This window comes from Apodemus sylvaticus, chromosome 22 (genome assembly GCF_947179515.1).
Source record: "Apodemus sylvaticus chromosome 22, mApoSyl1.1, whole genome shotgun sequence".
In the NCBI taxonomy this organism is placed as follows: domain Eukaryota; kingdom Metazoa; phylum Chordata; class Mammalia; order Rodentia; family Muridae; genus Apodemus; species Apodemus sylvaticus.
In genome coordinates, this window is record NC_067493.1 from 47,839,234 (window position 1) to 47,855,205 (window position 15,972).

Sequence of the window (15,972 nt, forward strand, 5' to 3'; positions counted from 1 at the left end):
TGGAGGCAGAGGCAGGCCGATCTCTGTGAGTTCAAGCCTGGTCTATATAATGAGTTCCAGGAGAACTAGGGCTATTTAGAGAGACCCTGCCTCGAAAATGAATGAATGAATGAAATAAGAGAAAGAAGCAAAAAAGGACGGAAAAAACCAAAAGAAAAGAAAGGAAAGGAAGCAAGGCCATGAAGCAAGTGACCGTGACCATGCTGGAGGCCAGGCTACCCAGCAGAACCTTGCCCTTGGCTTTCCAATCCTGTCTCAACCCCTCCTGCAAACAGGCTTGTACACTAGATGGTCACCTGGAGGTCCATCCTAAAAGGTCTCACTGATAAGCCTCAGGTGGCTGTCCCCAAGCTCACCTCTGCTCTCGGTCAGGGAGGTCACTGTTTATGAGGGCAGTGGTGACCTGCTGCAGCATTTCCAGTACCTCATCACATCCAGTCAGGATCTGGGTGGCCAGAGCCAAGATACTGGTCTTTAACTCCTAGGCACAAGAGACCAAAAAATTAGTTTCCAGCCTTGTGATGAGTAACACGCACTCACAGAGACAACATGACGGAACATGGTTATTTAACAAGACATCTCCAGATGACATGACGTGGCCAGTAGAAACCCAGTGCAGTGAGCTCCTCTTGGGTGGCAGGTAGGAATTTGATTTGGGAGGCCAGAATCTGGAGTGCAGCTAGAAATACGCAGTATTTCACAGGGAAGGCACTGTGTGCCCAGCAGCAAGGCCTAGCTCCCGTCCCATCCAGCACAAGAGCGCTCCTGGAGGCCCAGACGCTGCCCGGGTGGAGGACTGCCTCGGGAGGTCTGAGCACAGCTAAAGAGAAAACACAACAGTAAAAAGCGCGTGGATAGGCGGTGAGTAAGATGAGACAAACCATGGCATGCTCAAACCGGACAAGTGGCCTTGTCCCAGCATCTTAGCCCAGCACGTTTCAAATGCACCAAGCTGGAAGCTCAGGTAAGCAGCAGCAACTGTGGGTTACTGAACAGGAGAGAACAGCACAGACTTTCTGGAACGCAGACAAGGCAACGGCCCTCAACTGTTCAGTTCACAGCTATTTTATGATTAGTGAACTATCTCTACACAGCATCTCTGGGTCTTGGTTTTCTTGGAAATGCTAGACCACCAAGTCCAGACTACCTAGCCCATTCTGCCTTTGCCAAGAGTCCTCTGTCTGTACATATTCTCTTTTTCTTTCTTTTCTTTTCTTGTTTGTTTTTAGTTAGTTCGTTCGTTTGTTTGTTTGTTTGTTTGTTTGTTTGTTTCAGACAAGGTTTCTCTGAGTAGCCCTGGCTGTCTTGGAACTCATTCTGTAGACCAGGCTGGCCTTGAACTTATAGAAATGTGTTTTAGAAAACTCAGGACAAATGACACACGCAGAACTGGCAGGCCCCACCATGGCCAAGGAAGGCCTCCAGAGTGGGATTTTCAGGTGATGAAGTCAGAGAGTTCATACCAATTTCTCCTTTTCCACAAAGATGATTACTTTTCCTTCTGTTTTGTTTGATTCGGGTCTTGCTTGCTCCAGACAAGCTGTGAGCTCACTGCGCACCTGCCGGGTGCTGAACTCTAGCTCCAGTGCTCCAGTGCAGTGCTCCACCTCTGCCTCCTATAGGTGTCTGTGACACCAGGCTTTCCATATTTTCATTGAAAAATTGGTTTTTTGGTTCTTATTTTGTTTTAAATAACAGTCTTACTATGTAGTCTTGGGAGGTTTAGAACTTTCTATGTGGACCAACCTGGCCTCAAATTCAAAGAGATCCTTTGTGTCTGCCTTTGTGTCTTGAAAACTAAGATTAAATTCATGTACCACCATGAACAGTTCCTTTTTTTTTAATTTACGTATATGTCCATGAGCCTACACAAATGTATGCGTACCAGAAGAGTTTGGGGACCTATGGATTCCAGAAGAGGGGGTCAGAGCCACTGGAACTGAAGTTCCCGATGGCTGTGAGCTGCCATACAGTGCTGGGGATGGAACCCAGGTCATCTGCAAGAGCATGGCTGACTGTGGAGGTTAGAAGAGACGACAACCGCTGCTCTCTCATCCCAGAGGGTCTCAGGAGCACCGCCCAGTCCCTCATGCTCAGTAGGAAGGACCAGCTGAGCTATCTCACCAGCTCTCACTCTGTGGGAGCCCAGGCTGGCTTTGGATTTCCCACAATCCTTCTGGCTCACTCTCCAAGCCCTGGGATTATAGGTTATATGCCACTAGCTCTTAAGGATGAGAATTTCAACAACAATGCAAATGAGGTCCCTGACTATCTGTCAGAATTACAACAACCACTGCTATAAAAAATATCTGTGCAGTGCCATACCATCATCTGCAAACAAATGACTGCATTTACACAGATGCTAACTTAAAAAAAAAAAGTAACAGAAAATTAAATTAACTATATAACTAGCAATTATTCACATAAAGATCAAATTAGTCATTTGAATTAAAAAAAAAATCATCCAAATATTGGAAGTGGTTGGAATGTAATGCTTTCAGATTGGCTTTAAGGTATAATGAGATCACTTGTGAGTGAATGCCAAACTTACAATTCTTGCAAAACAAAAAGAAACAAAGGCACAGAGACCACCAAGAGCATATGGTAACACATCATGAGAGTCACAGACATGTAGCCGCCCAAAGCAATGAGCAGCCTCACACTTCTCACCACAATTAAACAGCACAGGGAACTTCACAATATACAGCAACTTAGCAGCTGTGGAAAAAGCATCTTTGAAATAAAGCTTGGTGTTTACCTGTACCTTCAATGTCTCTCCCTGCAAGGAGCTGTCACTGTCCTCATTCTCATCAGGCTTAATCAACACAGTGTTACTGAGAAGGTGATTCTGAACTGCCATCAGATAGCGCAGGCAGGAGGATGCAGCCTTTAACACAGACAAGGACATTAAGTGACCTCCCATGACTGAAAGGGCTCGTAGACACCTCATGTTTTAAAAAGCTATCCACAAGAGAAAGAGGAGAGGAAGCAGACAGGAGAGCAGTCTCTTGGGAGCTATGGATGCAGGCCCCTGAGTGCAGGCTCTGATATGCTCACTGGGGCCTCCACACCCAGCCCCCACCAGCCTCTCTGAGCCGGGCTCAGCTCTCAGCCCTCAGCACTCTCCCTGCATCTCTCACATCTCTACAGCAGACTCCACCCCAACCCTTCTGAGCCGTTGTTCCCACGGGCGATGAAACATACTGTTTAAAAAACCAGTAAACTAACAGAGGAAACTCTTACTACAAAAAACAAAATTCCATATTCAACAATCAGGCATCTGACACTGGAGAGCAGCCTCAGGAAGGAGTGTCTCTGTCTTTTCTCCCTTTTTAAGGAAAGTTCTCTGAGTGGACTTGCCCACAAGTACATTTCTGGGGTAAGCTCAGTCATCCACAGACTGCCCTAAGAGGAGACAACACTGCCTCAGTAAAGTCCTCACTTACAGGCACCGTTGAAAGGAGCTTCTGGAAATCATCCTTGGAGACCGTTTGGCACTTGGTGATTAGGATACAGGATTCTCGCACAACAATCTTTAGGATGTAGTGTAAGAGCTCATCATTAAGTCTATAAAACATGAAAGCATGCACAGTACACTTGGTATGAGACAATCAGGAAATTAATTCACTCTATCAGAAAGTTATCAAACTAATAAGACACTCCACAAACCAAAATGGTGCCCTGCCTCCTAATTCAAGTATTTTAGAAGTAAATGTAATAGGAAAACAAAGGCATCCCCTAGTAAGTCTAGCACGCAGCTTCTGTCACAGAGAGCAAGCCGGCTGCCTACCAGACCTCCCTCAGCATCAGCTCTGCTAAGGACGCTGCCAGGCCCGAAGCTCTTCACACTCTCACGCTCTCACGCTCTCACACTGAAACAGGTTACCTCAGCTCTTAGGACAGCTGTGGGGTTTAGTACATTTCGGTAGGCCCAGAATTTAGATTCAACATGCTGGTCACTGTATCAGCTATAGCAGGAAACTAACGATCAAACACATTTAAATGTAAGTTATCACTTAGAAATCAGGCCAGTTGTGACCAACCTAGGAGATGTGCTGTACTCTGAATGAGAATGCCGCCTAGGCTTGGGCATTAGGTGGTGCTGCTTGGAGAGGTCTTAGTGGGTACAGCCTTGCTAGAGGAAGTGTGTCCCTGAGAGCCGGCAGAGAATTTAAAGCTTTGGACCACTTCTAGTTCACACTTTGCTTCCTACGCCTGCCGTCATGCCTGCTGCTTGCAGCCAAGCCTTCTCACCAGGATGCATCCTTATCCTTCTGGAACTGCAAAGCCCAATAAATCTTTTCTTCTGTGGTTGCTCTTGGTGGTGGGGTATAGTAACAGCCATGGAGGACTCCCAGACCTTACCTGTAGTGATCGTCCTCATCGCTGCCGAATCGGTTGTTCTGAAGCTGCTCGGCTAGGCTGGTGAGGATCACATCTCGAAGCTGAGAGAGTCCACTGTTTCTCTCTCCTGACACAGGACAAAAGGCCATGAGTGACCCTGGCGAGGGCACTTAGAAAAGCCCTCTATGTAATTGAGCTGTACTTCCAGCATCTGGGAGGCTGGGGCAGGAGGGCTGCTGCACGTTCAAGGTCAGCTTGGAACAATATCTTAACAAACTGCACCTCCTGCTCAAAGAAAACTGATAGTATTTTTAAAAAGGTTTCAAAAAAGTGGAGGATAGATGGAGGACAACCGAGGAGCACAACCGAGGAGCACGGAGTTTAGATTTAAGCAAGCGGCAGCAGAACAGTGCCACATTCAGGCTTGGCTTTAGCCAGGGTGTCTGCTTTAAGTCTGACTTTCCTCCTGGTGTATTATAAAGCAGTATAAAGTTCTTTCCCGAGACTAGTGCTGCTGTTAAACTGAGTGTTCTTACCATGTCTTCTGTGGCTGTTGTTCAGTCTAAATTAAAACATGCATTCAAATAGATGAAAAAACAAGCAAACACACACACACACACACATGCCCTGGGTTAGAAATATGGTAAAATTGTGGTTGGTTGGTTCTATCCCAGGATGACCTGACTTCTCCGTACACTGAGGATGACACGGAGTTCCTTGTCATCCTGCCTCTGCCTCCTGAGTGCTGAAGTTAAGAGGCATGTGCCACTGCCCTGCTAGAATAAGAAGCTGGTTGTTTGTAAATGTGAGAAACATCTACACTCCAGATTCTAGAGGACACAGGAAGAGGGGTAAAGATTAAAAATACTCCAATCACGTATGCGTGATTTCTGCTTTCAACCTAAAATTCAGGCTGCTGTGTACATGCACTTGTTGTTGTTGTTGAGTAACAGGAGGAAGCTAGGAACTCTTGCATGGTACACAAACATTCTCTCCATGAACTACAGCAACAGCTTTCCTTTTTCTTTTTTTTTTAAAAGATTTATTTTATGTGTGTTTTGTCTACATGGTTGTATGTGCACTGTGTACATCCCTGGTGCCAGCAAAGGTCAGAAGAGGATATCAGATCCCTACAGCTGGAGTTACAGGGGCTGGTGAGGCACCATGTGGGTGCTGGAACCAAAAGTCCCCTGAAGAAACAGCCAGTATTCTTTTCTTTTTTTTAATATGTATTTATTTATTATATATAAGTACACTGTAGCTGTCTTCAGACGCCAGAAGAGGGTGTCAGATCTCTTTATGGATGGTTGTGAGCCACCATGTGGATGCTGGGATTTGAACTCATGACTTTTGGAAGAGCAGTCGGTGCTCTTACCAGCTGAGCCATCTCTCCAGCCCCAGCCAGTATTCTTAACTACTGAGCCATCTCTCCAGTCTAAATACACATTTTTTTTCAAGTATGCTGACTAATAGGAAGAAAATGAGAACCCCTGTAACAGTGCAGGAATGTCCTAAGAGCAAGAAAGTATAGTATATTCAGCTACTCAGAAGGCCAAAGGAGGAGACCTCAAAGTTCAAAGCTACCGTTGGAAACTTAGTGATTGATTCATATTCTCTCTCTCTGTCTCTCTCTGTGTGTCTCTGTCTCTCTCTCTCAGGAGAGATGGCTCAGTGAACCCCAGCATCCACATGAAGTCTTAACACCATGTAATAACTCCAATTTCAGGGGATCTAACAACTTCTGGCAATCCATGGGACATGCAAGTGTGAGGTACCCAGACACACATGCAGATAAAACAATCAGGATACAGAATATAAATAAACTGTTTTCCAAGTTTAAAAAAAATGTTTTGGAATATAATCAGAGTAAATGCTTACTTAGTACAATCAAAGCCTTAGGTTCAATTCTTAGTAATAGACATACAGACAGGCAGGCAGGCAGACAGACAGACAGACAGACACACACACACACACAGTTGTTCAAAGATAATTCTGAAAATTCTCACCTTCTGTTAAGACCAGCTTAAGTAAGTTATTAATTTCTGTTTCACCTGGGTACAAAATATTTAAGCCAGAGCTGAAATGACAGGAAAGTCAACAAATTAACAAAAATTCTAGAAAATACAGACTTTAGCTATTTAAATTTTTGTTACAGATGCCAGTCTTCCCAGATATGGTGGTATGCACCCATAACCCCAGCTCTTGGGAGACTGAGAGGTGAGTGTCTCAAGTTCAAGGCCAGCCTGGGTTACACAGAAAGATGCTGATTTTAACCCTCCCTATCCCAGGAGAAACGGAGAACTAAATTCATCAACATGATATACTCCAATCACTTCTCTGATAGAAGAGATCTTTCCAATCTTTTGTCAGTGAATTACCAAAATGATAAGGTATGTCAGAGTCCCGAAAGTAATGGCAAAAGAGCATTTGAAAGCTATGAGAAGCCAGAGTTGACAAACCAATCATATATACAGGTTGGGCCACAAATCATGTGGTACAGAGAATTCCTGATCTCAGCTTTTTGAGAAGCCTAGAAGAACAGGGTGGAAAAGGTCATCAGAGATTTTTTTGTTTGTTTGTTTTTTGGCTTTTGCTTTTCTGAGTTGTGGCATACAATCAAGTGTGTAGATTTAGCACATAGCCTGAATGTGTCCTGTGTCTCATGCACTTAAAAAGCCATCACAAGGACAGCATGATATTATCCTGTCTCCAGGAGTTTCTGTTTGTACCACATTTGATTTATTGCTTTAATGTTCAACAGGAAGTAACTGAAAACATGACATATTGAGAAAAGAAACAGAGAAGGAAAACAAACCAACCCCAAATCCTGCCATCTGTCCTCACTCCTGCCAGAGGACCCTTACAAGCCAACCATCCCTGTCTCCAGGGGCCTCTATACTACATGTGATCATATTACAGCTCTACTTCTATGAAAATGAATGGCAATAAAAATAAACAAATCAAAAAACAATACTGAGGCCATCTGAGGTACAGAATGCACTTGAGGCCAGCTTGGTGTGTGTAGTGGTGGATGTAGGGAGGGCCACACAGTGAGATTCTGTCTCAAAAATTAATTAATTCACAATTAATAGCTGGGCATGAGGGCACATGCCTGTAATTCCAGAAACTGAAAAACTGAGATAAGCAGATCTCAAGCTCCAGGTCAGTCTGGCTACATCCAAAGACCCAGCCTCAAAAATCAAAAACACAAAAAAGAAGAAAATGTGCCCCCAAGCCATAAACAAAACAACAAAACTCTCACTAGACCACAGCCTCTAAGTTCACCAGTAAGGAGGCTACAAATGCTTTCTCTGAAAGAACCAGAGTTCTCTCTCCAGAAGCCACTGGAAAAGCTGGACACAGAGGCAATGCCCCTGACCCCTGTGGTGGCAGGCAGAGCTAGAAGGCTTCTAGCGCTGGCTGGCTGGCTGGTCAGCTGATGTAGCCAGCTGGTTCCCTGGAGACCTCTCTCAAAAGATAAGACAGAGAAGTCAACGCTGATGCCTGGCGTAGACACATGTGTAAACATAGGTTTTAAGAAAAATAAAATCACTACTGAATCTATGAGGGTTTTGGGTTATTTTTTTAGTCAAAGTCTTCACTGTATAGCTCTGACTGGTTTGGAACTCACTTATGTAGGCCACACTGGCCTTGAATTCACAGAGATTGGCCTGCCTCAACAAGATTTTTTAAAAAAATTACTATTATAATTGTGTGTGTGCGTGTGTGTGTGTGTGTGTGTGTGTGTGTGTGTGTGATGCAATTGCAGGTATGTTCATGCCACAGTGTATGACTGGAGGTCAAAGGACAACTGTCAGGAGTTGATTCTCCTTCTGCAGTGGGTTCTGGGGGTTAAACTCAGGTCATCATGCTTGGGAGATAAGCAATTTTTCCCACTGAGCCATCTCAGCAACCCAAGATTCTGAGCCGGCTGACAAGAACTAGCACAACTAAGTACTGTCCTACATCAGCCACCAAACACCCGAGGAGACAGAAGTCAGCGCCAATGTGAATGGCAGGGCAAACTCTAGGCCCTAGGGCTGCTCACAACAAAGCATGCTCCAACATGCCCAAGACACACTCACTCTTGAGCAGCCTAGCTGCTTGTAACTGTCACTACAACCCTCGCACGAGCTCTGCTTGGCAGGTGGTGGTGGTGGTGGTGGTGGTGCACGCCTTTAGTCCCTATGCTCAGGACACTGAGGCAGGCGGATCTCTAAATTCACACAGGCTGCCTTTGGTGGGGGGAGAACACTTTTCAGTTGATGAGGCCCCGATCCCAGAGGAGCTGAGTTATATAGGCTTCACCTGAGGAGAGGCCCCGTGCAATACCTGTCTGCAGGGAGCACTAAGAAACCCCATTTGCTGTTTACCTGATAGCAAGACAGACCTCCTTCTGAATTTCAGGACAGATTTGATCTTTTGGAGCCATCAACAACTGCCAAAGAAGCAATCCTGACCGCCGAATGATGTCTCGGTTCCTTTCAGTTTGTGGGCTGAAGAAAAATTTAAACACCACCTACAGAAACATAATGGGCAGAGCTAAGTGTGCTCACTCCACCAGGGGTAAAAATAGACCTCCAAAAGAAAGCACATGTAGCTTCTGAAAGATAAGCAGGTGCTTTTTCAACTCCACTCTCTTCTACTGCACAGGAGCACATAGTAAATACCTTACACACCGACAGCGAGGAGCTACAGCATTAGCCACTAAGCCATGTGCGATGCACAGGAGGGAGAACAACCCTAGTTAGAGGGCAGCAGGGAGGCGAGATGCAAGCAGATGCTGAAGTGCTTCTGAGAAGAGAGGCTCCTGCCTGCCATCTTGCTCACACATGCTGACATGTACCTGAAAGACAACTAGGATGCAGCGTACAATGCAGGTGTCGCCATTAACCATGGCCTTCTCCATGATGTCACAGATGCTGCTCAGATGGCGCGCCTCGATTGGGTGCTGCTTGCCCAGGACACTTGTGATGGGAAGGTTGGGGTTTGCGGCTAGAAGGTTGAGCTGGTGAATGCACATGGCGCCAACATGGTGCAGTAACTGGTTTATGACCTCATTCGTGCTGATGGCCTCTTCTGAAAGATGCAAAGGAGAAGCATAGTGAGGAAAGCCATGACAGGCACCCCGAGAGCAACTCTCCAGGGCACAAAAGCTGTGCACACACAAGGACACTCCTGGTGCCCAACGATGCCAGTGCTGTTCCAAACCCTTCCTGCCAGAGTGTGGAATGCAAATATGTGAGAACTGTGTCTTCAACAACACAGGAAACTATCGCTTACTGAGCTGGTTATATGTCCTTAACAATGGGATAAAGTCTGACGTGCATGCTTATAATGGCAACTCTTCAGCCCTGTTTTATAGGGCAGTAAACCAGGAGCAAGAGAGGTTCAGGTCCCTAAATCATAATATAGCTGCAAAGTGGGAGCGCGCAGATTGGAGTTCAGGCCAGCGCAGCCCATGCTGGTAACTAGTCCACAAGACATAGAACCACCCTCAAGCTGCTGGATGGAAGAAGCCCTGCCCACAAATACCCCTCCCACAGCACCCCCCACCATGTACCCCATTTGGATAGATGTGTATTGATTAAACATTAGCAAGCATTTTCTTATATAACTACTTCATGGCTCATGGATGGTTTCAGGCATTCAGAGGATAGAGGGAGAGAATAATCTAAATAGGCAAAGTACAAAGTAAGGCCACTTGGGGACTTGAAGAAACAGCTCAATGGTTCTATCCTGGCCTGGGGGAATCTCAGCTGTTAAAGCACTTGTCTCCCACCAACAGCCATGGCTCTAATCTCTAGCACATGAAACAAGACACAACTAAGAAAAAAATGCCCTCGAACTTTATGGAAACAAAGCAAGCCAATCATTTTTAGCAAGTTCACAAAAATATGAAAATGAGAAATGAAAGCAGAGAAATGACTACTAACTCCACAGATATTAAAGAAATTGTAGGGGCTGGCAAGGTGATTCAGCAGATAGAGAATTCACGTGGTGGAGAGGATACACACACACACACATACACCCACACAATAAATAACAATATGTCAATTACTGAGGTGATTAATCCATGTCCACTCTCTGTGGGGTGGGCTTATGCCCTTAGGTGTGATGAGGACCTTCCTACCAACATCAGGACTGGGAGGGGGAGGAGGCTGGTGGGCAGGGCCCCTGTAGAATCCGGCTGTCAGTGCCAGCCTCCCACCTACTTGTCAGTAGGTGATACAAGTCCCAGGACTTGGTGTGAGTGAAAGGCACGTGACCTCTGTGCTATTCTCTCAGGTTGTAACTTGAGTTTAGGCACAGTGTCATAAGACCCAGGCTAGCCCCAGACTCACTAGGTAGCCAAACTCCCATTACTCCTGATGTTCCTGCCTCTGCTGGATACTTTCCACACTTACTTACAGTGGTTTTGGTTCTAATCATTTCTTGAGGTTGGGCATGCAGGTCAGCTGGTAGTGTCTGGCTAGCTGCACGAAGCAGAACATAACTGGGTGCATGGCCCAGCGCTGGGAGGTGGAAGCAGGAGGACCACAAGTGGGAGATCATCCTTGGCTACAGAGTGAATCTGATTCCAGCCTGGATAAAATGAGACTCTGTCTCAATTGTGCATCTCTTTACTAGAGTTTCTATTCATCTTGTCATAGTCATCATGCTTTTCTTCAAAATTTCCATGACATTACAGTTAGTCTTTAACATATTTATAAAGCTGTTTAAAGTGTCACCTACCAAGCCCAGCATCTGAGTGTCTCTAGTGTGTAGCTGGGTTTCTTTCCTTTAACCCCTTGCTACTACTCTTGCATCTGGTGTTAGGGGTGGAAGCCAGGGCCTGTTCCTTTTAACAGTCTGCCATACACTGAGCCATACTCCCAGGTCTGGGTTTTATTTCAAGACTTGGTACCTGTTAACCAACAGTCAGAGGTGGCACCCCAACCCCTTGAGCTAGTAACACTTTGATTCTGAGTGGATCTGTTTGTAAGGCTCAGGGTGTTGTCCCAGCTCGGGCAGTTGTAAACTGCCCTGATATGTAACTGCCATCTGGCCCTGTGACAATGTTTTCAGTTTAAATTTATCCAGACATGCGGATACATCAAGGGCCCTTCAGGGTTTCTTATTAAGGGCACCATATGGAGGCCCCTGTAGAGATTCATCAAATTTCCAGGTACTTTGCTCTTCTGTTAAGTCCCTGGTCTTTCCTCTCTGGTACCAAAGATAGAGGTAGCACTGCTGCTGCTGCTGCTGCTGCTGCTGCTGCTGCTGCTGCTGCTGCTGCTGCTGCTGCTGCTGCTGCTGCTGCTGCTGCTGCTGGTGCTACAGAGGCTCAGCCCCAAATCCATTCAGCCCACCGGAAGCAAAGCTGCTGAATTTCACAACAGGCACAACCCACCCTGGCAGAATGGCTGTGGGGACCAAGGCTGCATGGAGACTAGAGCAGCCTCAGCTAAAAACGTCCCAGGCTCCCACTGCTCTAACCCAGTGTGCTGAGAAAGTGTGGTGGTGGCTGCTGTTGCTTAAGACAAGCTTTCACTCTGAAGCACTGGCTGGACTAGAATGTAGAGAAGGCTAGCCTCAAACTCACAGTGATCTGCTGCCTCGGCCTCCTGAGTGCTGCTGTTGCTGCTGCTGTTGTTTCTGTTGTTTTTAGTTTTTCATTTTTTAAACATATTTTGTGTTTTTTATAAAAGAGCAATGGTATACCCACATACATAAAATAAATAAGTAAATCATAAAAAAAATTACTTAATTACTTAATGTATACGAGTACACTGTAGCTGTCTTCAGACATACCAGAAAAGGGCATCAGATCCCGTGACAGATGGTTGTGAGCCACCATGTGGTTGCTGGGAATTGAAATCAGGACCTTTGGAAGAGCAACCAGTGCTCTTAACCACTGAGCCATCTCTCCAGCCCTCTGGTGTTGTTTTTAATATGGTGACTCCACTGACCAATTTCCAAAACCTGAATATAGATTGTTCTTACTTTGTTGATAATGTCTATTTTAATAATAGTTTACAGAGAAAGAATTTGCTGAGTTATTCTCTCTCCCATCCCAAGACAATTGATCTTAATAATATCAATATTGCCAGGCATGGTAGCACACACCTTTAACCCAGCACTTAGGAGGATTCTAGCCTAAGAACCAATAATCAATGTTGTATTTGGGTTTTATTTTGAGGTAAGACCAGCTTAAATTAAAGCAGAACTCACTCTGTAGCTTATGGTAGTCTAGAATGCAGGGCAGTCCTCCTGCCTGAGCCTCTCCCATGCTGAGATTACATGAGGTCCTCTCTAGCACCAATAATCAAATTTTACACCTAAATTTAGATTTGGGGAGGGAAACGGGTTTCTCCGTAAAAACCTACAAGTTCCTCAACTCCTGCATTGAATTCCATGCTTTCTCCATCCACATGGCCAGCCTTCCCTAACACAGCCAACAGTGGATTTCTTCGTAAACTCCAAGAAGGAAGCTGTAGACACATTCTGTTGCTGCTCCTCTAGTCTGTCACATTTGGGTCTGAGAGTGCTGCTCACCTTTGGGCTCGGTGATGATATGGCTGACGCCCAGTCTCTGGCACACATAATGGAAGGCCTGGTTCCCAGGATTGCACCACTGGTCGATGTAGTCATTTGAGCAAGTCCATAGCATATTGTTCATGGTATCATAACAGGCACCTGTGAACACACAGTTCATGCAGCTGCTGTGCCGCGCAGTACACCTCAACACATATTCCCACAACACCACCAAAGAGCAAAGGGCAGGAATTCCCCCAGTGCTGACAGCCACAACTCTGCCCCCAAAGATCTACATGACAACAGACTCGATTGGAACTGAGCATGAAATCTAAATTTAATTTGCAGCTTTGCTCAGCTCCTATGTGAGAAGGAACAAACAATAAAATACACGGTTTGCACTAATTGACTAATACTAATACTAATGCACTAATTCACATGACCTGCTCCTGGAAAGGACTCGGGTAGCTTTCATGAAAAGCCCAAGGAACCATAGGAACAGGTAACACCAATGCACAACAATGAGTCACAAATTCCTTTGTGTGTTCCCTAGTAGTCAGGACAAAGAACAAATTCAATGTGCAGCATCAGGTTCATATGCAGAGGAATAAATGTCCATATGGCATGAACTCTGGAGACTGTAATGGGCATCGTCTTACAACCTAATGTTGAGTGTCTTCAGTGGCAGCTCACCTGACAAGTTTATACATGGGAGCTTGCACATCGAATCCCTAAAGGGTACTAGCATTTCTCTCTTTTAAGGACACTGGAATGCCACAGACACATGACAAGATTCTTCAAGATCACTCACTCAGGCTTCAAGGAAACAGGCGTGTTCATGTCTTACCCAGTCCTGGTACGAGAGCCCCACGCCCCAGTGAGCTTCCAGCAGCATCTATGAGATCTGCACGACTTGCGAACTGGCCGTCTGAAATGTTATACACCAAACTGGAGGCCAGGACTGTAAAAACAGACAGCTATTTAATGATCCTGAAGACTATTCTTGAAAGTTTCCATTTTAGGCTCCTAGTCAGACTTCTTCTGAAAATTCCTATTTTGTTATTTTCTAGTGATAATAACAACAAAAACACAGAAAATATACACAGAAGACCCCTAAAAGCAATGCTGACCAAATGTCTTCATAAACTTGATATTAAACTATATTTCTGAAAGAGATTTAAAGCAGCAACGCCGACAAAGGAAGTCAGAGCAGGAACAATGGTAGTTACTAACCTCCCAGGATTCTCACTGGCATAGCAAAGATGATATAAAGTGATGTGCTGACAGCTATATGTCAACGTGACACTTGCTATAGCCATCTGAGAGAAGAGAGCCTCAACTGAGAAAATGCCTCCAAGAGGTCAGACTGGAGGCAAGCTTGGAAGGCATTTTCTGAATTAGTGATGGATAGGGGAGGGCGCAGACCATTGTAGGTGGTGTCATTCCTAGGCTGGTGGTCCTGGGTTCCATAAAAAAGCAGCACCCCTGCATGGCCTCTGCTTCAGGTTCAGCCTCCAGGTTCTGCCCTGCTTCAGTTCCTGCTCTGACTTCCTTCAATGATGGACCACAGTGTGAAGTATGAAACACAGCCTTTCCTTCCCAGGCTCGCTTTTGGTCCTGGCATTTCCTTGTAACAATACCATCCTGGCTAGGACAGGGACCTTCCTCACAGCTGCCATGCCAGGAGCTGAGTCAGAGTGTCAGTGCCAAGGGTGGTGGGTACCACTGCTGACCTTACACCCACCCTGCTTTGATTGGGTTTTGGACAGAGTTTCACCATGATGTCCAGGCGAGCCTCAAATGCCTGATTTCCCTGCTCAACGTCCCAGATACTGATATCACAGGCGTGAAGTCTCTAAGTGGCTATAGCTCTTGGGCCCCCAAGTACTACAGCAGCAGTTCTCAACCTGGGTCGCTACCTTTTGGGGGTGTGAAAGGGGTGGACTGACCCTTTCACAGGGGTCACATATTAGATATCAGATATTTACATTACAATTCATAACAGTAGCAAAATTACAGTTACTAAGTAGCAACAAAATACTTTTACTCCTGGGGGTCAGCACAGCATGAAGAACAGGGTCCCAGCATCATGAGGAAGGCTGAGACCTCTACACTGAGATTCACAGGTGTGCCCCCATTCACGCCTCCTTTCTTCCTTCTCAGTAGTCTCGGGGCCTCTTACGGTGGTTTTCTTCTCTTCCTCCACCATCAAATGGGAACTATACTGATTCTAGACTAAACTAGACTATCTAGTTCTCCTCCCGCCCCCAAAGATGAAACCCGGGGCCTTGGACATACTAGATGAACATTACACTGAGCTCTGGCCCAGCCTTCTGTTTTGGTGTCTTCTGGTCTATCTCACCAAGTGATCTTGCCCGCCCCACACAAACTTCTTCTCCAGTGTGCTCTATCGCAGAAGCCCCGACTCTGCCTCACATAGGTGAATGCCTACTTCTCACCTCAGAAGTCTCTCCTTGCCGGGAGTGGTGGCGCAAGCCTGTAGTCCCAGCACTTGGGAGGCAGAGGCAGGCAGTGTACATATATACATACACACACACACACATACACACATGCACACATATACCCATGAATATACACATACATACACACATATACATACATACACACATAATTAAGAATAAGACAAAAATCCTTAAAAAGAAAGACAAAGCCAGGCGGTGGTGGCTAACGCCTGTAATCCCAGCACTTGGGATGCAGAGGCAGGCAGATTTCTGAGTTTGAGGTCAGCCTGTTCTACAGAGTGAGTTCCAGGACAGCCAGGGCTACACAGAGGAACCCTGTCTCGAAACAAAACAAAACAAACAAACAAAAAAAGAAGTCTCTCCTTTCTGTCCCACTCCACGACCACCTCTACACTGACATTCTGCATCATATATACCTGCCCCTCTTTCTAATAGTGAGGAAGAATTAATGACCATTTCTAGTCATCATAGACATTATCACACCTCAGAATTCCTGAAGGGACCAGGCGGTGATGGCACTCGCCTTTAATCCCAGCACTTGGGAGGCAGAGGCAGGCGGATTTCTGAGTTCAAGGCCAGCCTGGTCTACAAAGTGAGTTCAGGACAGCCAGGGCTACACAGAGAAGCC

At 45.8% G+C, this 15,972-nt stretch overlaps 1 protein-coding gene across 8 annotated transcripts in view; it reads right to left on the minus strand.

Moving 5' to 3' along the window:
- Hectd4 (HECT domain E3 ubiquitin protein ligase 4) overlaps positions 1 to 15,972 on the minus strand; it is a 154,624-nt gene that overhangs the window by 77,874 nt on the left and 60,778 nt on the right. For 6 of the 8 annotated variants that reach the window (XM_052167566.1, XM_052167564.1, XM_052167563.1 and 3 more), the window contains exons 10-18: positions 13,709 to 13,822; positions 12,883 to 13,023; positions 9,191 to 9,423; positions 8,718 to 8,863; positions 6,351 to 6,421; positions 4,366 to 4,471; positions 3,447 to 3,567; positions 2,759 to 2,887; positions 357 to 481 (exon numbers count right to left, since the gene is read on the minus strand). In XM_052167566.1, the coding sequence (XP_052023526.1) occupies positions 357 to 481; positions 2,759 to 2,887; positions 3,447 to 3,567; positions 4,366 to 4,471; positions 6,351 to 6,421; positions 8,718 to 8,863; positions 9,191 to 9,423; positions 12,883 to 13,023; positions 13,709 to 13,822 (1,186 nt within the window). The remainder of the gene's footprint in view (positions 1 to 356; positions 482 to 2,758; positions 2,888 to 3,446; positions 3,568 to 4,365; positions 4,472 to 6,350; positions 6,422 to 8,717; positions 8,864 to 9,190; positions 9,424 to 12,882; positions 13,024 to 13,708; positions 13,823 to 15,972) is intronic. The other 2 variants (XM_052167565.1, XM_052167561.1) reach the window with 1 other exon arrangement.